This window comes from Amphiura filiformis, chromosome 8, assembly GCF_039555335.1.
Source record: "Amphiura filiformis chromosome 8, Afil_fr2py, whole genome shotgun sequence".
NCBI classification, from domain to species: domain Eukaryota; kingdom Metazoa; phylum Echinodermata; class Ophiuroidea; order Amphilepidida; family Amphiuridae; genus Amphiura; species Amphiura filiformis.
Window position 1 is genome coordinate 10,294,949 of NC_092635.1, and position 26,414 is coordinate 10,321,362.

Sequence of the window (26,414 nt, forward strand, 5' to 3'; positions counted from 1 at the left end):
CCATAGGGGGTGTATGGTATAACCCATTGGATTTCCATATCAAGCATCCCATGTTGATGTAATTGGTACCAACATAATGACAATGGGGTCCTTTTATCCTTTGATGCCAAAATAAGTACCAACTGACTCCATATTAATGAATCTGGTTACTTTCATTGATCAGGTCAAGGCATTCAAAGGTCACAAGAGACTAGAAATAATCATGTTGAATATAATGCCACTTACCAAGTTAGCTACTCTTAGCTCAAATGGCAGTGGGTTGTAAAACTTGAGACATACTTCACACACATCTCCAGCCACCCAATTGAAATCTGAAAAATAAACAAAATCAATTAAAGCATGTCCAGTATATAGCTGGTAATCCTAGTATTACTGAGGTATTTTTTATATAACATGAAGAGCAATCTCCTTGTGAATTTTCCATTCTAAAGATGTTTTCACAATTCTTCCAGCATGGCATGTATATTTACATTCATACAGTTGTTCCAGCATGGCTTGTGCGTTCATCGTCATATTCAATCGGCTGACCTGTTGTATGTATGTCAGCAGGTTTTCCAGTGTGCCATGTATGGTGGTGTACCACAGCGTGTCACAGCCATGTTGGTTATATATCACACTGGGACACACAGTCAGTCATGATCACCCCTGTGTACCGGTCTACAGTCTGAACAATTATATTACTGATTAACACTTACTTCCTTCGCTCATGATACATGTATATTACTTCATGAACATTTCAAATGATTATTTCTCATTTCTCATAAGCAGTTTTGGAATTTATTGCACATCCAAGATGGTCGCTCACAACGCTTTGATGCCAAGTAAATGGAATATTCCTATTTATGGGTTATGTATAGCAAGTGTTCCGCATCTTTATGGAACTTTACTTCTTTCCATTGATCCCACATTAAGTACAAATCCTTGATGTACAGGAAATATTTAACTCAATTTTTCTGTTAAGTATCGCCAACAAAGATACATGTGGTTAGTCCTCGATTGTGAATACTGACCATTTGTGGTGAAAATTTCTTCAAATGCTCAAAAAACAATTTCTTATAAAAATCTTGTAATTTCACACAAACAAAACTGCCAATGGCTTAATTCCACCACTACCTATACAATAAAACATGAGTTAAATTTCTCTACATACTCTCTACTTTGATGACCTTGAGCATACCGCATACTTACCCACTCTAGGTTTGGGTTTTGAATCTTTGGGCTCTCTTGACTGGATTGGGGAATAAATAAAGGGACCTATAGAGTCTGACGATGGACTCTTGGGTAAGTGGCATTTCCTCTTCAGCGGTGTGAGTTGTGGTGATAATGGAATAAGTTTGAAAGACCTGTCAAAAAGAAAAAATGCAAGTGTTTTACCTTCATGTTGGTATAAAGTGACTTGATATGCTTCAAATGCGGTTCAACAGTTACAGGAGATACTTGTTTGGTAGCCTTATATTTTTCATCCTTTGTGATATGCCCTTTTGCTTCTTCAGGATAAATTACTGTCCAATACTACAATATTCATCAGGCCATTTAAGGCGAGTGATCGGCCATCGCTCGCTCAAACTCGATTTCTAGTGAGCAATTTTCCACTCACCATAGACACTAAACATTGCTCGCTGTGAATCATTTTTAGTTTTAGCACTTTTCAATTTATTCGGTTTATCGTGAAAAAAATAGCCTTAATCCATGAAAACGAAAGAGAGGATGTCAACAGTACATATTATGTTTCACATTGGCAGTTAGTGTCATAATGCAATGCCTGTGTTGGTTAGCCAACTGCTGGTATAATTGGTAAGAGGCTAAATTTACGAACTGTGTGTCAATTAAAATCAGTTTAGATGCCATTTTCAAAAACCTTGATTGTATATTTGAACAGTTCTAGACTTAATCTGATCAAATATGAGAACAATGCAATTCAAAACCATTCTATGTTAAAAACATTAGTACACTAGTAAACGAATAATGTATGAATGTGTTAGTTGGTTGTTTTTGTCGTTTTGCGGTTGGTTTTTTTCAATCGGCTGTTAAAGACTTTGATCAGGGTGTGAGAGGCTACAAACCAAAAACTAGGAAAATTAACCAAAACGCTTAAAAACAGCGTAAAATTGCGGAGAAAATGCCAAATATGGGCTGATAATAAAAGAAAAGACGTCAATTTTGGCAACAAAAATCGAGGAAATCACCTGAAATGAGGAACTCTCACACCCCGGCCCTGTTTGATAAAACGAAAATATATATTTAAAGTTGATCAAATGCTATTTTGATCATATGGCGAGTACTAATCAAAATATTTCAAACGCTGGAAAGTAGAAACCTGGATTGGATACAATCATAGGCGATGTCTCAAATAAAAAAAAATATTAAAAAAAAAACTAAGAAGAAAAAATAAAGCATTAATTGACCTCTGCATCTTCCTTTTTAGTCGGGAAAAAAACACAGTGTTCTGGGCCAAAATAGAACTTGAAAAAATTGTAAACTTTTGCGCGCTTTGAAAAAAATTCTAAGAAGAAAAAATAAGGCAATAATTGACCTCTGCATTTTCCTTTTTAGCAGGAAAAACACAGTGTTTTGGACCTTGGACAAAAATTCTAAGAAGAAAAAATAAAACAATATTAATTGACCTCTACATTTTCCTTTTTAGTCAGAAAAACAGTGTTTTGGGCCAAAATAGGAAAAAATGCAAACTTTTATGCGCTTCTAACAAATTTGCTCGCCCCTCCCTATTACAGCTTCCGCAGCCACTGGATACAATACCGAGCGGAAAGATGGCAATGCTCGCCTAGCTTCATTCATACTGGAGAGAGATGCGACCACTCGCCTAGCATCATGCTAGCGAGTGATTAACCACTTGTCATTAAAATCTCGACGGCAAGGCCTGATTCATATTATGTACACATTTATTCAGGCCAAAGAGAAGGATCCGATGATATTATTTAACAATTCTAACATCTCAGACAAGGCTTAGAAAATGGACGGTGCTTGGTTGACCATTGAGACCAGACATGAACAAATAGTTTCCATAACAGAATGGCATCATCCATTCCAGCAAATAAGTTTGGTGTGTGGTTGGATATAATATAGACATAACTTGGTTCTACTTTGTCTCAAAATAAAATACCGTATTTGACCTAACTAGTGCCCCTAGCTCTTCCCTCCCCCTAATGAGTGCATCTAACAAAATATTTCAAGTGGCAAATGTCTCCTGTGCAACTACATTCTGTGTCACACCTCAACCAAGATACAATGTATTTTTACTGTTTATGTGTGTTGATTACCAAGTTTGACTTTTATTTCATTGTTTTATTAAGCATCCTTCCAAAGAAAAGTAACTTACTTACACTGGGTTTCAGAGAAGAATGACAGTCCTTTGCTCAGATTGACGCAAGCGCCCTGTTAATGAGCGACCTACACGGAGCTTTGTGTTCACTTCAAGGGCGCCGATCTGCACCAACCAATGATTTGACGCACAATCAACCAATCAGATTACCAGTCTGTTGCTATGATAGTCAGATGATTGATTCAGCCAATCAGAACCCCACCTCCGTGTTTACGCTCTGCACGCTCTCAAAATGTAAACAAATGCCGTTCTTCTTTGACAAAAATAAGTGCCCAAGTATTAATCAAGTTGGACTTGAATATAGTAATGCAAATTCATTATATATACTACCTACCTGATAGCAGGGAATTTAATGAAAGGAACTGCTGGTAGAATTGCACCGTTATCTAGCACCAGTGCATGTGGTGTGCCTGGAGATTGCCTTGTTAGCATTTCTAACGTGCTAGCTATGTCCTTCATCTCACTCAGAGGGAGTTGTTCATGCATAGTATGTAAAAGGAATGACAAATATCTGTCACGATGAAAAAATGATGCAAACATATTATTATCAATGAATACAATATTTAATTACAAAAGTACAAATTATGAGTAAATCACTCCATATTCAATTATAAAATTTATGTAAAATAACAATTCTGTACTTTCCAAGAGTAAAGTAATTCAATCTGCTTGCAAGAATTTTTTTGTGTTGAAATTCAACATATTAGTGTATAAATATCAAAGAGGTCATATATTGGGTTACAAAGTGCACGAAAATGCTGATCAGCTGGGAATTCTCCTACCTTAATGTATTGAGTTACTAGGATTACTAGGATTATAGGCAAGGATCTGATTTGTACACGATTTATGATAGCACAAACACGCGATAAGCTTAGCTTACAAATAGCCCCAAATTTGTGATCTTCATCTAATACTTCCAGTTAATTTACAAGGTTTGATCTACTTCCAGTTCAATTTCTTAAAATGAACCTATATCATATTGTGTTGTCATGATTTATCGGTAAATATGAGATAAAATATAGCATTCGTAAGTACCGTACATCTGATAGAAAAAATATGATTTCTCATAGACTAGTCAATTTAGGCAAAATAATGTTTTTGCTTGCTAGTATCTCTACGCACCATCCTGAACAACAAATCAAAAAAGGAAGTAGGGGAATAATGTTAATTGGCATAAAACAAAAGTGGCCACTAATGTCTGTCTTTTTATAGAGATACAATGTACTTAGAACAAAAAACATCAATGTTCCAATTTTGTCTACCGCAAACATAAGTTAACTCGTCTACTTGTTAAGATTTCTCTATACTTTAAATGTAAATTGACTTGTCTACGAGTTCTTTCCCGACCTTTGGTTATACTCCTTTTATTTTGTACTGAATAGCTAAATTTAAATGTACATTGATGATTAACTTGAAACCGTTACACACATTTACTGAAAAAAGGACCTACCAAAAATATGGAGTGAAAAAGCGGATTGCTTTTTTAATCTCTAAAACACTCATTGCTATTATAAATATCTTCTTACCTTACAGCAAATCTTTGATCCCCCATTCTTCTTGCTGTGAAGATTAACTCATTGACTAGTCGTACCTGTAATATTGGCCAGCCATTGGGACGACCTAGTGAAAAACAAAACATTTCATTACCTCATGTATTTTTTTAAGTATATCATTCAACCAGGTGGGCCGGCCAAGATTGAGTCGCCATTGATTTAGCACGTAAACACAAAACTGCAACTAATGATTCCAAAAGTATATTTATTTTATCAATATTTCATTCATCTAAATCCATTGCAGTGTGACAGTGCATCACATTGTGAAGTCTACTTTTCATAATTTTTTTTACACATAGCTACGATATTTTGGTATAAATATTCAAAAATTTTAATGATATGTAACAACTTCCCTGCTGGTGTAGTGGTCGGGCAACTTCATTCATAATCTAGCATCCCAGGGGTTGAACCCCGGTGGTAGTGTTCATTTTTTTTGTCATCCATTTTTGAACACAAATTGTTTATTCTCATTTGAATGTGTACATTATTGCACTAGGAAATATATTTTGGAACAGTACTGCATTGGCGCAAATAAGAGCCAAAATTGCATCTCGGGGAAAAAATATCACATTTAACGTTCAGGCCATGTTGCTGTCTCATGTCTGTTTTGATTATGATATTGGCTGTTGCCGCATTGAAATGATGTAGGCCGCCATTCGGCTTTCGGCAGACTTGGAAGTAAATATATGGAAGAAATGCAATTAATTTTGATAGCAACTCTTGCTTACACAGCACTTTATCCACTTAAAAAAAATAGTGGAAATATTTCACTAAGCTTCACAAAGCTTCGTAAGTTTCAAAATCAATCAAACTTACAACATATCGAAGTTCCATTTCACTAACATGACTTATGATCAGTAAGTAATAGGGATTTATTACAGGGACCCTTCATAAAGCTACACCTAGTAAAAGGGTATTCATAACTTATGAATGGTTACTTGAGTTACGAAGGGTTAGTGAAATACAACCTGCTTCTGGATGTCCAAACCCATGCATTGAAGGAAATTTGACAGACTGATATTGTAGCTCACTTACCTGCTGGAAACTCATGTGGATCTAAGCTGAGTTTGTAACCCGGCATTGTTTCTAGTAATAACTGATGACACTGCAAATGAAAAATGAACATGTGAACTTAGTAAATTTGATTAACTATTGCTATGCTATGCACGATCATGCAAATTTTGAGTAGGATATTTTTATTAAAATTGATTTTAACTAAAAGAATGAGAGGTCAAGTCTGTAGGACAAAAATTAGCAAAGTTAACACGATGAGCAAATGTGACACGATCTGGTCCATGGGGGCCAAAGGAGGCATTTTTGAAAATTAAATTACTGTAATCATTACATTATACATACAACAGGCTATCATTTACTGAAAACACCAAAGGTCTAGCATGCTTGGTACTAAAGTTATGAAGTTTTTTGATGTCTATTTTCCTATGTATTTTATTGTTTTTTACTCCAATTTTTTTCCTTTATCTCAGCTTCAAGTTTGCCACCTTTGGCCCCATGGATAAATATAAATAAAAAATAAATAAAATGATTAAAAAAATGCTGCCCTCTATAACTATCAGTCACCCAATCAATATGGGGATCAGAAGATTCATATCTTTTCCACACAACCGAGCCACCATATTTGCGGTTAAAATGCCCCAATAAATCATATTATTAAATCAATATGTTAATGATTGAAGTTTTGGGGGATTCAGATGCTTCAAAGTAGTCAAACAGAGAGTCAAACTCTGTGATTCATGAGTACATCTTTTTTCTTTCTGTAAACTGTTGATATTTACATGAATCCACATGAATTTGCCATGTTGATGTTTTGTGAGAAACTTTGTACAAATCGATTTGCAGATTTGCATCCGATTTTTGAGCCTGCAGATGTAATGCTTGAGAGAGATCCTACTGACTACTTACCACATTCCATGCTGGATTAGGATTATGAGGTGTGACACACTGCATAGCTGCTACCCGTTTGAAGAATGCTGCCTTACGATGAAACCCAATTTCACCAAATAGCCTAGAGAGTGCGCTGTATCTCTGCACCTTCTCACTGTCTGAAAGATTCACATTGATGTAGATGATGTTCTGCAGAAAATCTGCTGCCTCTAGAGTTTTCTATGGAATGGAATCATACCAACAATGTGAAAGCATGTACATGGTTTATCAATGTGAAAAGTACGAATAGAATGCTACTTTACTTCTGTACTTACGGAGGTTAGACCGAAGGGCAGTTTATACTCTATCTGCTATGTGAACCAAATCAGCGTAACTCCTGAGTAAGTTGCTATAGTCTAGTAAGTAAAGGGATCATTCACCATTGTCACCATTTTCAGAGGGGATTAAAATTTAATATATAAGTTTTGTCCAAAAATGAAAATGGCAACAATGTTCAACGATACCATTACTTACTACACTATATGAATTACTTGGGTGTTATGCTGATTTGGTACACCTAGCAGTTGATATTTTGTAATAAAAGGAGCATGCATTATGTTCAATATTTCTAAAATTTTCGATTTCTGCGATTTCTTAGCTGTCTTGCTGATTGACCTAATATATTGTTGGATCTAGGTCACTGTATGCACAGAATCCTTTGATTGTTGAAACTTGCCACATCCCTCAAGGTCAGATGTAACATTTAGTGTTTACCTCTGCCAACAACTATAGATGTATTATCATCTCAGCTCACATATATTGCTTTGCCGAATTTCTCTCTTAACAATACACGGTTTAAACCTATAATCAATTTTCGCTGCTCAAAGTTTACATTATCTTCAGCTATACATTTTTTTCTTCTTTCTTCATTTAAGTAAACAATTGTTAAATATGCATGCTCTCATTAATAAAAACAAAGATAAGTATGAATTAAAAAAATATGAAATGGTATAATTGATTTCTAAATGTCTTTATACAACAGGTCTTGTACAAAAATTTGCACTTGGCAGTGTGTGAGTGTGCAAACATGGAAGTATATATCAGCATCTCAATGCCTGAACATGCAAAGGTGGGTCGTGACCAATTTTTATTTTTTTTATTTTTCAATAATCAAGGTATATGTATCGGGAAGTATGAAAGGAGTGTGCTAGGACCTACAGACAAAATTCACTGACATAAACATGTGCTAATCATCTTGATGAAGCAAACATAGTTCCAAGATGACATACATACTCTAACACATCAGACTATGGTAACAAGCTATAATAGGTGAAGAGAATTTGTTTCAAGTTACATACATTGTAGGATGACATGCAGTGTTGGAAAAACACTGACCAGCCTAACACTGACACATACGTACATAATAAAGCCTACTACCTTAAGGAGAAAACTATGGAACATAACACAATGCACAATATTTCAAAGTTTATGTTAAATTTTACAATTATGTCTTAAAGCCTTATGGTACAATCTTTTTTCAGAATATACCTTTATTTTTTTCCAAACCGATTTTTTGGCATATTTGTAATACTTACACATGTTCCAACTTAAATCTATGAGCAAACTGTCAAATTCGCCCTAAATGTATTGGGAACTTTCATAATGATTGCATATTAACTATTTTATCATCTTGGAAGAAAAAAAGAAAAATCTAAAAATTTAAAAAGATCGTACATTAAGGCTTTAAATTCCCTCTTTTTTCCAAATGTCTGAATTTGAAGTTTATGGACTTTGATAATCGGATGCCTTCTATGTGGTCCACAAATTATGTGGTGTTTAATGATTATTTCCAAACCAGTCACTTTCTTCACCACAGTAATGATAAACAGACATATATATTTAAATAAATGATATTGTTTGATGGCATCTGTATGTTTCCTTATAACCAACAATGAAAATGTCAGTAATACTCTGATGTGATTGGCTTTTTTTTTTAAACAGTTGAGTTGCAGAGGTTTCTAATCAGACACAATACAATTGGCATTAACAGTTTAAAAAGCTGCTAATGTATTTATTTATTCTTTATTTATTCTGGGTGGTCTCCCAAATGTTTCTTTATTTGTCACAAAAAGTGAGTTGGTATAAGTGTGAGTACTAGATTAAACATTAATGGTTAATTACAAATGAAGTCTTTCGTATAAGTATAAAAGTATAAAAGTATAAAAGTGATAAGTCATGTAAGTTAGTACCAGTAAAAATGTTGAAGAACTTTTGAACATACATTGTAACATTAGACCAAAATACAGCCCTACATTTTGTCTATAAGCCAAAGTTAATATGGTTAACAGTAATTTGATCAATATTTTGTTAAAATATTCTGCATGTATCAGAAACATGTAACAAATTACAATTAAACACCACATTTGTCTCCTATAGATATTACACTTAGTTGCAAGACGACACTTACAGACTGTCCTCCAAAAATGGTGCATGGAATTCGAATGATTAAATATAAATCGCATATATCTCACCAAGGACAATTCCAAAACTGGATGGCTGAATATTTTAGCTATAGCTTGCAGGCCTCGAGTTTTAAATTGTTAGGCACCCATTTTCAAGGCCACTGGGCAAAGACAAAGAAGGCACAAAGGCCAACAAGTGATGCCTTGATCAGTAGACAAAGATCTGGGCACCTAAAAAGGGCAGGCAATGGCCTTGGTGGCCTCCCTGAAATTCAAGCCCTGATAGCTTGGTATTAAATAATTGTGCCAAACTATGACTTTGAGTATAAATCAGCCATTTTTGGCTACACCATTTTTGGAGGACCACAATGTATTTTCCTTAGGACACAATGAAGAAAGAAAACAATATTGTTGTAATTTGTAATTATATGTTACACAAAAAAATTACATGTAGAAGGACATTGATGGCATGCATGTACACAAATGACTGTTAAAATGGATTGATTTCATATACCTTGTGATTCTGAAAACAGACCTGTGGAGATGAGAATGAAGACACACAGAACACAACAATGTTCAACATAGTGCTTGCTTGCATAATTGATTCTTTAATTTTTTTAAACGAATTGACCACAGTGCATTTCTGTGAGTTAATGTGCCGAAATTAATTACGGCCAGTGCCTGGTATATTCAGGACAGGAATATATTGAGGAAAGTTAGCAACATCATGTTTCACTTTCATTCTTCAAAAGACTGTACATAATTGGTAGCATCAAATATCATAATCCTTTCATACACAATATATTAGAATTGATTTATGGAGGGTTTGTTAAGACACATACTGGAACTATCTACCCTATTATTGATGAGATTCATCAGGATCTCAAAAACGGCAACCTACAAATGTGGCAACACCATCACAGCCACCAAGGACTACCGACATCTAGAAACACCACAGTCATTGCAGAGTGAACAAGGTTCCTGATAGGAACTGAAATATATCTAGTGAGTACTATTGGATCTGTACCAGAACTTATTTATTTAACTATCTACCCTGTTCAAAATAAATTGCAGATGGCTAAGCCGTGCTTTGTACAGCATCATGAAGCCAACACTGACGGTGTTAAGAGGACACTTTCCACTTGTTATTTCAAGAGTTATTTTTGAAATATATTTGCAATATGTTTCTGTATTGTATAAGAGTACACAATTTAACCTAACAGTTGAAGCATTGGTTGATCAAACTGCAGGCTTTACTGTCAAAATAATTTTCATTTGTTTCTTTTGAGGAAAAACACACACACAAACACCTAATAATTTGAGACTTAAATGAAGATGCTACAACTTACTTTCTGCTGAATGAGTACCTCAGTGGCTTTAATACTGGCTTCCATCTCAACTATTGCTGCACTTGTATACTGAAATATGACAAATAAAAGGTAAACAACATGACAGTGTAAATATGGTTGCACAGATTCAACATAAAAATGGCATCAAAATACAAATGTCACTATTCACAACTTGTACCATTCTCATGTTGTTCACATAAAATTACTAGGCTGTACAGATGCCTTGTTTGGTTGCAGGAGTATTCTTTTCAACATTAGTTATACAGGCCCTATTTAATTTTTTAAGAGTTAGTTCAAGATTAGTTAGTGTAAGAATAGTCTGTTTGTATACCTACATGGAATTTTGGTGTTAATTGTCCTGGCAGCTCTATCAGATATACAACCAAACAACCAAAAAAGGAACTACTGTAGAGTCAACCAGGGTTACTACTAGTCAAGTTGGCAGTAACAAATGTGTACCTGGTAAACCATTGTGTACTATAGAATATAACCTTTATGAATTGGGATATGACCTGGAACTAGAATGGGGGTGGAACTGTTTACTACTGTTGCATATCTTTTATTTTTGAGGCAATACTTTTATTCACAAATACATTAAGGTACAAAACAATTTAAGTTAAAGAAGGAAGTTTTATCACCTACAAATTATGTTTTTAATTCATTTGTATTGTACTTATTTCACCAAATAATTATGAATTGAATCTACATGAAAAATAAATGGAAAATTGTGAAATTTATTCTATAGTATTATGTGGGAAACTTTCATTTTCAATTGAAGTGCAGTGAACTGAAGAAAGCACAATACTGCCCTCTCTGTTCTGAAATGCTGAATTGTACACTTTTCAAATTTAAACTAGAATTATGTGCCACCCGTTCATAATTAAGGTCGCTTCAAAACAAATATTTGTAAATATGCAAATAAGTTCATTAAATATTTATAAATATGCAAATAACCTGACACAAACTATAGTGTACATCATCAAAAGTGATCAAAGTCTATCATCTCATCCTTTATTAAAGACTTGATTAGGCCATCTGTACCAAATAAGATTATTATTATTACATCCATGATAAGGCATATTACATGGACTGTGCATCCCATATCTGCAAAATTGCCAGCTCTGGAAACAGTTGTAACCTTGAAAGTAACCAGTCTTTATCAAGTGAAAATTTTACCATCTTATTTGACAAAATAAGTATTTGAATTGACAAGGAGAAAACAAACTGATTTAGATTATAACCTGTTTGCAAAACATACTCCATCCTATATTTATTTTTATTTTTTTTTAAATTTATACATCATCAAAATATTGAAGGCATCAACATGCCAATTTATAGCCACCAGATACTGCCCGTTTTAATTAGATGCCTCTAGGAATAGGCACAAGCAAAGCAGGTTACTAGTCATAATGATTTAAAGCTTGCATATATATCCCGCACTGGTTGTCATTTGTGATCAATCAGTCTTCCTTGTTTTATCTTCCCATAAACGAGATGCAAAATCATACCAATTGCAAATGAGGTAAGTCCTACATATGACCCACATTTTCTACCCTCATATTATTTTGCCATACAAACAAATATGATGGACATCCCTTACATGAAATCTTTGTCATCACCAGTCTAGAAAAGATAAATTGCATGTTCCCATGTGGGGCAGGATTTGGGGATGAAGGCAGTCAAATTCACAGTAATGTCTAAATACATGCAATGCCTTGCCTGAAACATTGCACAAGCAAAATTACATACGGTATTCAGTTTTCAATATTATTAGAAAACATCAGAGAATTTTCCACACATACCTGGTCATACTATTTTGTTGTATACCTTTTAGTAATTGGCTATTCCAGTTGAAATCCATATCCCCTATGGAAGACATGGCCCCAAACTCCCACACAGAGTGAGAATTACAAATGGAGTTACCTGAATGGGAGATTCTATTTGAAATCTACACCCCTGTATGAGATTAAGGTCATGTCTTCCATATGGGAGGGGGGTATGGATTTCAACTGGAATAGCCTAATTCTAAACAAGTCCCAAGGAATATCAGATGTATTTTTATGACTCTCAATTGACTTCTGTTGACTGATTTTGTAAACACTAATCCTTACGCAGCAGACTACCACTTATGTAAGGGCTATTTTGACAATTTCAAATAGTAGTTGTAAATTGTGATACACATTTCTAAAGGAGCACAGATCTTACATGTACATGATGGTTAGAATGTGTAGATATTGCTTACAATGAAAATACTCTCAACAAATTTGCAGGGGAAAATTTAAATTTAAACTTCAAAATCTTCACAGATTTCCAAGGAATCCATTAGATGCAATGACAAATTTAGACTTATGATGCAACAAAATATACAGAGAACTCTACCCCAGGTCCTCTGTGCCAATGACTATCGAAGTTACCCCTGTCGCCCATTCCTAAAATTCACCCAGGTCCTGTGTGCCAGTGACTATCATAATTAAGGTGGTATGAGGATATTTCTGGAAATCAGGAAATGCTCTGAGCTTGCTTTCAGAAGATAAAGAGAGTAGGGCGAAGTATGCTGATCAATATGCCTTTTGTTTGAGCAAATCGGACATATGGTTTTCATAATACGTCAGTTTATATTTTCTTTGTATCTTATTGTTTTTATCAGCTAAAATTACTGAAAAGGCTCATTAATATGTAATTGTTGCCAATACTTTGCTAAAAACCCATGCTTAATGTAAATGTTCAGGGTACTTTTATTTTGCAAATTTTTGCTTTGATTGAAACTTGGTCAAAGTGTGTCTGACATTACATTACATATATTGTCTAGTCGCCATCTAATTTGCACAATTGCATAATTAATGAGCTAATTTACATAAATGCTAATTAAATATTCAAATACCACCTTAAGGGGTATAGTCCATACAAGATCCCGTCCAACAATTTTTCTTAAACTTCGTACTAATTAACTTTCATCGATATACTTGAATATCTAAAATAAAAAAGAGGGGTCACCGAGCTCGTTTTTTAGAAATAACCATTTTAAAAAGGCTGTTTTTGGGGAAAATTAGTACAGGCGTCTATGGAAAAATTAAAAATTTAGACATATTTTCGATTATAACCAAAAAACTACTCCAACAATTTTGCTGATTTTTTGATATAATATGCGCACTGATAGGATGTTTCATTAAAGCTAATAAAAAATGGGGGTCACCGAGTTACTTTTTTCACAATTTGAGCAGAAATGGCATATTTTTGGTTCAAAATACCAGTGCGATATCATAGCGCCACTAAAAACTTGTCGCAGCTCATACGCAGCTTAAATTGTCCGCATGTATGCAGGTGATATCGCAAACACCTGCAACATGACAGTGGGGTGCTTTTTTTTGGTTTTATTAACCCTCTTGATTCCAAAGTATCCATCACGGTAAGTTATATAGTTTCACTCAATATGAAGTTCTTCAAAAATCGAAAACCAAAAGTGGTTAAGCCAACAAACAAAATGAGATATTTTTCATGAATCTGTCATTTCAAATTGAATTGAATTTGAACTTTGTCAATACTGCCGTTTTTTCTCGTTGTTCTGCATATAGCAAAAATACTTGTAGGCCTACCTATGACAACTTTAATGACTTATCCTTCACTCCTAGCTATGCAATTTATAAACAATGTTAATTTTTTGCAGGCTATCACTGAATAGGCCCGTTATTTACCATGTTTAGAATTATTACATCTTCTCTGATATTACTCAAATATCATCTCATTTTAGGCATGTACCCAGCAAACACAAAACATTTTCAACATCATTCGCAAAGATTAGAAAAAGTTGCAAACGTTTAAATGTCGGGTTATTTAAAGGGTTATAAAGGATATAAAACGTTTTCAAAACACTCAAAAACGTTATACTGCAAACATTCGAACATAATGTTATTTCAGTGTTGACAAAATATTTGGCAAAAACTATTTGCAAAACATAATAACAATTTACAATAACACTTTGAAAACACTTTAGAAATATTTTTGTAATGTGTTTTCATACAAAACGATTAAAACGCTTTTCATAACCTTTATATAACACGACATTTAATTTACTTAAATCAAACCCAAAATGTTTAAAACGCTTTTAACGCTTTTTGTGTTTGCTGGGACAACTTGGTTCGATCTACTTATCATTCTCGTTTTATCATTACGTTATAAAGTCAGTTGCACGAGAAGTTAGTCAGATGTGAAAATAGACATTTTATTAAAAAAATAAAATTGACTTCATGTGATATATATTTCAAATTACAGAATTTTACCTTAAAATGCTATTGAAATAATTTCATTATATTAATAATCAGTAAAATAAGAAACTACTTTAAAATAAATAAGTTATATAATTAATAAGACAAATAAAAAAGGCCGTTTGATACCACCCCTTTTATATATTTTTTTCAGAGGCCTACTGTGCCTGTTTAAATGGACAGTATCCCTAAGAAAGAAAATATAGACCTAGTTTTATTTATATAATATATAAACCTATAGCCTATATTATTTTTACGTATTATTGATTTCCTCTTGCCCAACCTTTTACCAAAATTGAGTTTAATTGTGTTACATTACATTACGAAGTAATACACTTTATAAGATGTGTAACGCTAATACCATTTAATTACATCATAATTTTCTTTTCCATGAAATAATACATTTTTTGGATTTCTGAAATGGGCTCGCCTTAGTCTACTTAGGCCTAGGTCTAGTCTATATATTTTCCCCTCATTATTTAATTCTGTCTTCCTTCTCATCTTTCTTACCTTTCCTTCTTCTGTCTTTGTTTTGTTTTCGTTTCGTCACTTCTTTTTATTCTTTCTCACTTCTTTTGTTATTTATTTGATTGATTACATGAATTTTTTCAGTTTCCTTTATTCTTAAATTTTCTTTTATTTCACTCTGTCTTTCTTTGTTTATCTTCCTTTTATTCCTTCTCTTTTCTTTCTTTTTTTCTTTCTTTCTTTCTTTCTTTCTTTTATAAGTTTTCTTTCTTTCTTTCTTTCTTTCTTTCCTTCTTTCTTTCTTTCTTTCTTTCTTTCTTTCTTTCACTCCTGAACTTTTTTTTTCTTTATTTATTTCTTTCCTTCTTTTATTCTTTGTTTATCTTTCTTTCTTTTACAAAAATCATTGGTAAATGGCGATGAAAACACGGAACTCTCGCGTAGCTGAACTTCTTACCAGCGTTTGGCGCACACTCCACGCAGTTTTTAGTTTGACGCGCGCATGGCGGCAAGAACTGCGCGGACAAGATTTCACAGAAATTTCAGTTAGAAACGAGTGCGTACTAGACGCGTGGATTATACCCCTTAAGCTACCCCTATCACCCATCCTAAACTCTACCCTCACCTTCCCGTATTGTACAATTGCCTCCTTGTACTTTTCTACGATATCCTCTGGTGCCATGCAATTTGTCCGTGGCCGCTCCTCAGGCGATTTATCTGGGATGCCGTTTGCGGTCTCGTAATTTCCTGAATAGAGAAAGCAAAATATTAATTACCATATATAGTATGTTACTCTTTTACAGTGCAACATGTAACTGACATTGACAAACAATAAAATAAACCGCCATTTACTGCATGCACAAATGCAGTTGTAAACTGTAAGGGTATATAGTCCATACAATTTTTTTTCACAATTCAACAACAAATGAAGAGTTCATTCAGGCATTCCTCCCACCCCCTCAAAAAAAAAGATGAAAATGGGAGAAAATGAGATGAGAAAAACAGACAAGAAAAAATTAAATAGTCTGTAATTCAGTAGGTCAGTGCCTATAAACGCCATGTGCAAAGCCTAGCCACTTGTGAGAAGGCCTGTGAATATTTTAAACAGTACTTGAAATACATGTAAGATGGACCTGTAAGCTTGTGAAATTTATTTTTATCAAATTACTCCCAATTCCAGAAAAATACAGGGCTAATTTTTTTTTGGATACAAAATATTATCCCGTTGGCCAAATGAAACCCTGAGTAGAGAGGCAAGAGAGGCAAAGCAGGCCTAGAGCTAAATGTAAATTCTCATCCTAGTTCTAACTGGCAACAAAAGATAAATTTTAATTTGACCAATTTTGGAAATAAGGGCCAAAAACATGTGGTTTTTTTTCGTATACTGTGACAATCAAGCCCAAAAACTTGTACTGTAAAATAATTTACGCCTTTCTAATTTTTCTACATTTTCTAATACCTTTTATATAACAAATTATCAAAATTAATATAAAATACTAAATTTATGAGCAAAACGCATAGCACACACCCTTAATTTTGACTTTTGACTTAGACTTTTGTGCCAAGTCTTTGAATTTTGTGACTCCAATATTGTACTAAGAAATCATCAAAACCATTGTCCTTAAAATTGCAAAATTTGATTCTTATTGCCATTTGCCAGTTACAACTAAGTAAAGGATTAAACTTCAGCTATGTTTCATTCTGCAAAACAGGATAATATTTTTTAATCCAAAAACAAGGTGGCAGCTTGGCCATGATCCAGATCCAGCCCTAATTTATGAAAACACAAAACTCTAAATATCCTACTGTGGTTCATATACAATAGTTGATTAACAATTTATCATGAAATGGTAACATCAAATGTTAATCAAATACTGATCTTTATTATTTAGCCAGATCTTACTTGCTCAGTTAAACTTCACTGTTCATTTTACTCAGCTTCTTCCAATCTAAAAAATATTAACCTTTTCTGGTTTATTTGATAAGCTGGAGTTTAATTTTTGTTTATATGAACAAAATAAACATACATATTTCAATTCTAAGCAAAATCTATCTACACAGAAATGTTCATTGACTTAGTTGGATGAGTTTGCTTGCCACAAATTACTGGTTCAGGAATCATATTTTATTTAATGTCTGCAGATTGTTTATCAATTATGAAATATGATAAATCAAGGGTGGGATGCAGTTTCCTTTGGTGTGACTCATCATTGGATTACAAATTGGACTCACTGCAATATTACTTCAGTTTCAAGCATTGTAATTAACTGTACTGGTATATTGTTAAGGGGGTACTACACCCCTGGCCAATTTTGTGCCATTTTTTGCATTTTTCTCAAAAGTTATAGCACATTGGTGACAGGTAAGATATTATAGGGGCAAGGACTACAACTACTGCACTGAAAATTCAGCAACTCAAAGCAAGTAGTTATTGATCAAATATTGGTTTTCCCTCATTTTTGACTGTAACTCCACAAGTGCTGTCTGTGCTGAAATAGAATTTCCAGTGCAGTAGTTGTAGTCCTTGCCCCTATAATATACATATCTAACTTGTCCCTAATGCGCTATCATTTTTGAGAAAAATGCAAAAATTGGCACAAAATTGGGCAGGGGTGTAGTACCCCTTAAACAGAAACAATGAGGATATTACTTACACATTGTGTGATCAACACAAACTATAAAATCAAAATTGGAAGTAAATTCTCCAACCAGTTTTGGCAATAACATTTTAACATCCTGCATATATTAACTGAGTTAGCTTTTGCTTATGAACAGTCTGAATTTGCCATTTTAAGTACAGGCACATGCTAGAAAATTGATCTGAAATTGAGAAATATGCCAATTTACACACATGATTAAATAGAAAAATCCAATACTGAAGAAAATCAATAGTAAACAAATAAATTAGGCTTGTTGAAATCGGTTATTTTACACCCAATTCATCAACCATGTGACATCAGAGAAGGTAAACCAGAGGGATGCATAATAAGGCAGATAGAAAAAAGGAAAAATAAATCTGCCTTGTTTGGACCCATTTCACCTCCAACTAGACTTTATTGAAACAACCAGGCTTTTGTCCCCTTACAATTACCCACCTGGGTGACACAATTTCTATCACTAGTATCAGATATTTGGATGATGAGTATGCGATTAGCCAATGTGTGCAACATGTATACATGTATGGATATGGATATATGGATGGATATTAAACCTGATCATTCGTCAACTAGACATACTCACATATAATGGCATGCACAGCACCTGGGGTATTTTCATGGCAGTATGTGACTTTGTACACTGAATTATTGTAACATATGTTTGGCTCTGATAAACAAAATAACTTTCATGACTAATCTAGTGCAAATTAGCAGCCTCAAACATGATTAGAAAATCAGTTACTCCGATTGATAAAAAAAAGGTCACAATAGACCCGTTTCAAATAATCAAAAAGATTTGGGTTTAAAATAGAAAATGTAATTAGGAAGAACACTTGTGATGTGATTTTTACCCACAATGCTTCTACATATTACATGGTAGCATAACGAGGCTTGGTCATCAGCATCAACTGTAGTTTGGGTCTATGGGGTAAACACAGATTTGGGGTCAAAGGTCATTAAAGGGATTTTTTGGCACATAACCAAATACCTTCAAAATGCTTCTTTTCCTACAGATTACATAGTACTGATGAGATTGACACATGCACTGACATTAGCTGATGTCTATAGCCTATAGGGTAAACACATATTTTGAGTTCAAGGTCATGCAGGGGTCAAATAGGGTTGATTACTGAAAATCACCTTAAAATTCACTATTTGCTGCATATTAAGTGCTGTGATCATCAGAATGATGCCAACATGACTATATCTTTGAGTGCACTAAAATCAGATTTGGCTTGAACATGGGGAGAGGTCCATTTTTGGATCAAAAGGTGTCAAATTCTAAAATTTGTCCAATTCGAATGAAAATTAGTATAGATGTGATTACGATGGAGGTCATTTTAAGGTCACCAAAGGTCAAAAGGGGTTAAATTCCAAAATTCGACCAATTTAAATCTAGAATATGTAATATTGATATGATTTAAAACAAATTGGAGGTCATTTCAAGGTCATCAGAGGTCAACGAAGGTCAAATTATTTTATTTTAACCTTATAGTAACCTCTGCGAGTGCCGTATTGTGCGTCGAACAAACTGCGAGCGTGCTGGCTGCCGTATTTGGATTGCACGCTACCATATTTGCACAGATTGTGATACGCACTTTTGTTATTGGTCGTCCTGTTTTAGCCTGAAACTTTTGAGCAAAAAGTTTGTGTTATTTTGTAAAGCGAAGAGATCAAAGTGACAGTTATGAATGAGGTTAATAACTTTGCATTGGTAATATGTTGGGCATTGTGAAAAATCTAAACATTTTGCTTTGGACCCGGAATATCAGGATATTCCTTGGTTCCAAAGTTATTAACTGCTAAATGCAGGCCTACCTTTATGAATTACAAATACTAAGCATAAGTTATATAACCAGTTTCTTTTTCTGACATCTCCAAATGTCGACATGTCAGAATAATTATTATGTTGAGATACATGTAATGCATGTCGACAACACTAATTCAGATAATTAACAATAACAGCAACACTAATTCAGATAATTAACTACATGTATCTCATTAATTTTTAAAGTATTACATTTCACAGCTCTTTATTACTACACAAACTTGCTGTATCTTACCTGTTTTATTTCTCTTCTCTGTCTCAATAACAGGGTTGGTGTTAAAGGAAGCGTTTCTAGGGATACTTGACTTGGTTGGCTTGGGTGGGTAGATTTGAATCACAGAGGCTGCACACATTCCTTCAAGACATGCTGAAAATCAAGGGAAACCATCATTAACAAGGGATTTGTGGCTGTTTATAAGTAATACACTCATACACAAAAACAGTATCCATATTCCTAAGCAGTATTTAACTAAGCTGTTCTGGGAACAGACCAGGGCTTACATGTATGCTTTTAAATATTTGACCAAATTCATTGTTACCACAGCTGCTCTACATGTATGTGGCTTACAATTTGCTTTAAAACAACATTTACAGCTACCACCGGTCTATGAACCTGTTCTGTCACATGACATCGCCAGCTCGTCATGTGACATCCCAGATCAATAAACCAGTCACCATCAGTTTGATAAAGACACAGAGTCGTTGTGTCCAAAGCTCACGTAAGTGAACAAATTTAGTTATGTGTAACGGTTTAAACTCTACCAATAACATTTACAATATTGGCTTGAAATTAATTAGTTTTTAAATGAAGGCTCTGCATGGTAGTTTTGGGTGTTTTCGTAAGGTGACCCACTTTTTCTGACACACTGACATACTTTTTCCTGAAATGCTTAATAATAAACTCCTGTATAACTTTAAAAAGGTGCTAATAAACTAGAATTGGTTTCCAAGTTTTGATATTTATGAAATGATTAAACCAACCTCATTACCTTTAGGCTCTATCACAAAACATTATTCATTGTCACAATACAGTAAAATTAAGAGATTGTAGCATAGCCCAAGTCCCTCATACCACCTGCATGCTCATAATACAATGATCATGTGTTACACTCGGACTTCTTCAGGAAGCTGCCCCTTACATCAATTAACTCTGCTCTGATGATCTTAAGTATTGCCAGCACTGCATAATTTAGCAAAACACCTCCCTATGTAAGTCAGCTTGATTCTATCCTAAACAGAGCTTTAGGGCTCCCCATAAACAAACCAGGATATGCATTGGGACAGCCACAGGTAAACCCAATACTCTTTTAGAAACTGATTGCGACATTATACCCCCATGCACATGGGACCAACAGGGACCATTGGCTTAGCATCCCTCTGAAAAATGGAGTACAAAATGTATTCTCAAAGTTCATCAATTCTACATGCACAATATAAGGAGATTGGAAGTCAGAATTTAAATCTCCCTGTATAGATATTGCTGATTAAATTCACATTTTTTTCCAAATCAATTCCCCAGCAAGTTACGACTGCTGAGAACTGAACCTGTGACCTTGTGTATCAAAGGTCAGACTGTACCTTAACCATTATGCCTCTGTTCTACCATTTGTATAATATAATTTAGCATTCTTACCACCAATCCAGAGCCAATCATTCGCCCCCTTGAGGATTTCCAAGGCTGACTGATATTGTGCATATGACTCATTTGTCATACCAGCAATCAGATTCAGATCAGCTACATGCTTCCTCATACGGCCTTGGACTTTACGCTTGAAAGTTCTGGGGAAAGAAAACTTTCATTAATAGTGTTGAAGAATTACAATAGCTCTGCAAGACAACTCAGGTTATATTTTGTACTTTGTTCTGTTTATAATTGGCAAATAATGAGACTCAAAAACATCATGTATTGATGTAGAATGGTGCGCACATAGTTAGGTGGTGCACCTACACTAGTTACGTGTTGTGTGAGTGGCATGCGCTTATGTGAATTTACGCAAGCGTTAGTTGGGACTTCACTGATGCACACAAAATATTTTTCAACCAATTATAAGCCAAACAAAGTATAGGATTAGGTCTACTTTTCTCAAGTTGAACGTTTGTTGTCTTTAAAACATAACACTGATACTTTACTTCAAATAAAAATTCAAATTGCAACACAAAATTGACAATTAACATTTCATCACAAAAAGCAGAGAATCAGCAGTTAGCTCAAATTTCTTCACAAAACCATTACTGGAATACATGTGAAAAGATTTGTTCTGTCAAATTATCATAATCCCGACTAGTTAGAAGTCTTGAGGTTTTGATATTTTCACCTTTTATGCCTTATACATGTATGTTAAGTTCTTATCAATGATGCGGTATAGTAAAATGAAAGCTGTAGGCCTATCGGGAAAAAAGCTTTGTTGAATTTAATGAATAATGGGTGCATTTCTGAGTCATGTGGGTGTATTCCTAATACATGTACATCCAGTGTATTTCTGATGAGACATTTGGGTGTATTTCTGATACATTTTGGCATATTTCCGAGACATTTGGGTGTATTTCTAATGCATTTGGGTGTATTTCTGTTGGGTTCTTGGATGAAACCTTCAGTTGGTGGCTATCTTCAATTTACAGACATTTTTATCAAGAATTTACTCCTTGTTTTTTCCTTTACCTTGTTTCAGTGTCAATGCCCACCATGTCCTTCCTTTCAAATGGTGCCATGAGCAGAGGTAATCTGTCATTCTTATCACTCATTCGATCCAGCCTCTTGGATTCTAACACCCAAAATAATGAGGAAGCAAAATCTTTGACATGATCTTCCAGTTGATCACAATCATCAAAACTAGGATAGTATATCACATCTGGTCGTACTCCAGCTGCAGTCTCTTCCACGACTTTCTGGCTCATTCCAAACACAAAGCATCGAGAGTCAAACAGGGTGTATCTGTACATCTGTTTCATCGTGTCAAAGTTAGAGTACACAGTAGAGAGTTCTATTTCGGTGGTAGCTTTCCCCATACATATCAGCCCGCCACTTTACGATGTGCTTGGAAATCACCCCAGTCATTGTTCTCTAGATGTACCAGTCTCTTGTAGCGAAGCCAGATGCTTCGTTTGGAATCTGGAATCTGTACATAACTCACACTGGTAACACGGTCCAATATCCTGCTGTAGGATTTGGTCTTGAGTTGGATGAGGGGTTTGAGGAGGACAAGCAGGGTCTGATGGTCCTCAGCCCTCTGGGTATAATCGGCAATACTCATGCTGAGAAATCTGCATCTAGATATAAATATAAAGTAAATAAACTTCACAGTACTATACAAATGATATTATATTTTTTCATCCAAAGAATTGGTTTCTGCATCTAGCATCATCAAGTTTGTGGATTGAGTCTTTAACTGGCAACATATCATAGGTTTCCATCTACAAGCATATTGACTCTGAATGAGTTGATTTTTTTTTGACAAAGGAGACGAAAGGCAAACAACCTCCACAAAACATTATTTGGAATTTGAGCAACTATATTACTGATACAGCTGACAAACATGTATTAAATTGTAAGACCAATAATATTGTAATGTTTTGTGGATGTCTACCAGGGCTGGAAAAAAATGCAAAGTTTCCCGGCATCAGATTTTCACATTTTGAATATTGAGTGAAAAGTGACCATATTCGCAGTAATAACAAAGTTTCGCCACAGTACAGAGCTCATATGAAATGAGCTGTGTACAAGTAGACTTAGTGCTGATGAGATAGCCTGAAACTTCATGGCCTTCTCTTAGATCCTCACACAGGCCACGAACGGGGTAGTAAAAAAAAACAGGGCACCGGCGCATCATTTTTACAATATAGTACTTACTGGTACGCAAAACAGTCTCTTTCCCACCAGGGGCCCGCCCTTCCCGAATAACAGTACTTGATGTTCGTGATTAAGCCACATGCAGCATGTGCAGTCAAGGCAGTCTGGGAACACGACTACAGTTTAATGATTGCATGAATATGATGCAGTGATAAACAAGATGGCAATAGTTTCAATCACAATTCTGGTCATTTTGCACAGTCTTCAAATGTGCTCAAGATTAGCACTGTGCCACTGCAATGATTCCAGTCTTATCGTCACCTGTCAGTGCACTGGTCAGCACCCACAATGCAAAGGTAGGAACTTGGAAGTGAGAACTTGATATATTATTTTTGTGTGTGTGAACTAACTGAAGAAAACAAGGCTTTACAAAAAATGTTACCGGTACTGTTTTTTAGTACATCAAAAAGGCCATAATTTATGGACATTATAGCCTGCCAAAACTGAACGCAGTAACTTCCAAAGATGATTATGCTACCAAAGGTAGCTGCTAACTAGACGACTTATGTGGCCAAAAATCATGGAATTCTGTAGCTTACATCTTGTCAAAGATTCAAAAAGATTCTGCTAGCAAAATTCCCCAAAACGGCATTTAGGGGTGTTTCTAGATCTTATTCTCATGGCGATAGCAGCTTTTTTTAATGGAACTGCTATCAAAATCCCTCTACAATTCCATGTGCGACTTGATTATCACCATAAAAAATCATATATTTGGGTCAAGTGAAGTATAGAAAACATATTTATGTAGGTTTCCTTCACCGACCTGTTCTCGAAAAAATTTCCATGTAAATATGCATTGTGTTTGGGCCCGGTCTCGGCGAATTTCGCTGACTAGCAAATGTGTTAACTATACTGAAATGCAGTAAACCTTAGACGAGCGCGTAGTGTAAGGATACATCGCATATTTACTGCGTTGCACGCACTTGTCTCTGATTGGCTGCTGAGGCGATCTGTTGTTGCTGAGTGGAAATTTATGAATGAACTGAGCGCCGTACGCGTTGTTAGCGCCGAATTTGCAACATCACGGTAGTCGCGCTCGTAAAAGGTTTGCTGCATTTTAGTATAAGGTTTGCCTGGGATACCTAGTTAAACAACGGGTGATGGAGCCTATTCTTGACTGTGTAATATTCCTTCAGCACTCTGCAGTACGGTCTTAGCCTATATACGTTGGACAGATAGTATCAGTTTGTGAATGAGGACAACATACATTTTGTACAAGTTCCTTGTACTAATTATTGTCATTGTATGCTGTGAATTCTCCAGTCCATGAGTCCTTAAACTTAACATTTTTGAGGAGCGCGATCGCGCAGACGCTCCTACCGTGCACCTCAAAGCATATACATGTATAGTCGGGAGCGTTAATAACACTAACAGCACTCCTTATAATTTGGAATTTGTTTGAAAAGATAATTGATTTACTGGGCATAAAAAACAAATTACGCTCATTATCATTATGAATGATTTTGACTTTGAGGAGCTCAATCGACTTCTACAAAACCAGTACTACATCATGTGTAATTGATGGAGCTACACCAAATTCTAAACATGAAGGCCCGATTCTCGCATATATTAACGAGGGACGATCGTTCGATTATGCCATGTCTAACAATTACGCCAGCGCATGACATGATTGATGATGAGCATTGCGTGTCTTCGTCTTCGAGTTAATTACGCGAAAGAAGACCAAAAATAATATGGTACGCGCATAGCCATGAATGCATGAATCATGATAGCAGTTTCGCCTGTCGCATTCCATGGAACAATCGGCCCTTATTATCGGGAAATCATGCTTAGACTTTGACTGCTTAGACTTTGTCTGTATCTCTTTAGTCAATCATGTCCATGGAATATTGAGATACCGGTGGAGCCAGTAATATAAAACTCAAGTTCACCAATCAGTGTGTATGCTCACTGAGTGAAGTGGTTTACGCCCGGGGTTTACGTGTGTTACAAAGTTTACACACTGATAAAATACAAACATTACGGTCTGATACAAACCTGATAATTATTTAAACTGGAGAATAAATTCTGTCGATGTTTGGGCTTCCTTTCATGTTGTTTTCATAAGATTTTGACGCACTTTTCGTAGGAAAATCTCGTCGGATGATTCCGATGACCTTGACTAGTCTCGTATTCTGCTTGCAGTTGACTGGCAAAACAACCAAGCTACAGCAAAGACTGTGAGAAAGTATATCACTTCTTTTGTACAAGGTTGACATTACTATAACTGACAAAAAGAGTAATCACAAGAATTCCTTTAAAAAAGGATATGCCCACAAAAATAATGAATTGAGTACATGTAGCACAAATGAACAACAACAACAAAACTCCGAGGTGTTTTATGATTTGGTGATTTTGGTCAAGCAGTTTTTGCTTGCAAAATAAAAGTTAAATATTCTGTATCCAAAAACAGATCATTATTGTTAACATTGAAGCGGTTGGATGATGTAGGCTAGTAGTATATACCCCGGTATTAAAGGCGACGAAAAAAGAAAACCCTGTTCTACGGGCCCGACCAACCCAGATTTTGAACAAATAGGGAAATTCCTGTACAAATGAATGCCGACCCAAATTTAGGAAATTTCAGGAACAAATTGTTTTTTGTATTTTCTCAAATTGCAAATTATTTACAGATTTTGGTGATTTTTTGGGTTTTTTTCAAAAACAAACAAAACTAGAGTCAACAGACGCTGAATACAAGCCGCAATTTGACCCTATAACTTGACCCCTGGGTTACGGATGGGGTCAACTGCTCTTGCACTGTGCT

The 26,414-nt window shown here is 35.0% G+C and overlaps 1 protein-coding gene across 1 annotated transcript in view; it reads right to left on the bottom strand.

Moving 5' to 3' along the window:
- LOC140158591 (trafficking protein particle complex subunit 9-like) overlaps positions 1 to 25,807 on the bottom strand; it is a 124,047-nt gene extending 98,240 nt beyond the window's left edge. Inside the window, 14 exon segments of the mRNA XM_072181742.1 lie at positions 226 to 311; positions 1,189 to 1,343; positions 3,675 to 3,851; positions 4,867 to 4,960; positions 5,929 to 5,998; positions 6,814 to 7,014; positions 9,751 to 9,771; positions 10,586 to 10,654; positions 15,941 to 16,062; positions 20,036 to 20,167; positions 21,434 to 21,579; positions 22,460 to 22,820; positions 22,823 to 23,067; positions 25,646 to 25,807. Of these exon segments, the coding sequence (XP_072037843.1) occupies positions 226 to 311; positions 1,189 to 1,343; positions 3,675 to 3,851; positions 4,867 to 4,960; positions 5,929 to 5,998; positions 6,814 to 7,014; positions 9,751 to 9,771; positions 10,586 to 10,654; positions 15,941 to 16,062; positions 20,036 to 20,167; positions 21,434 to 21,579; positions 22,460 to 22,820; positions 22,823 to 23,051 (1,863 nt within the window). The 5' untranslated portion in view covers positions 23,052 to 23,067; positions 25,646 to 25,807.
- Positions 25,808 to 26,414: the final 607 nt, after the last annotated feature.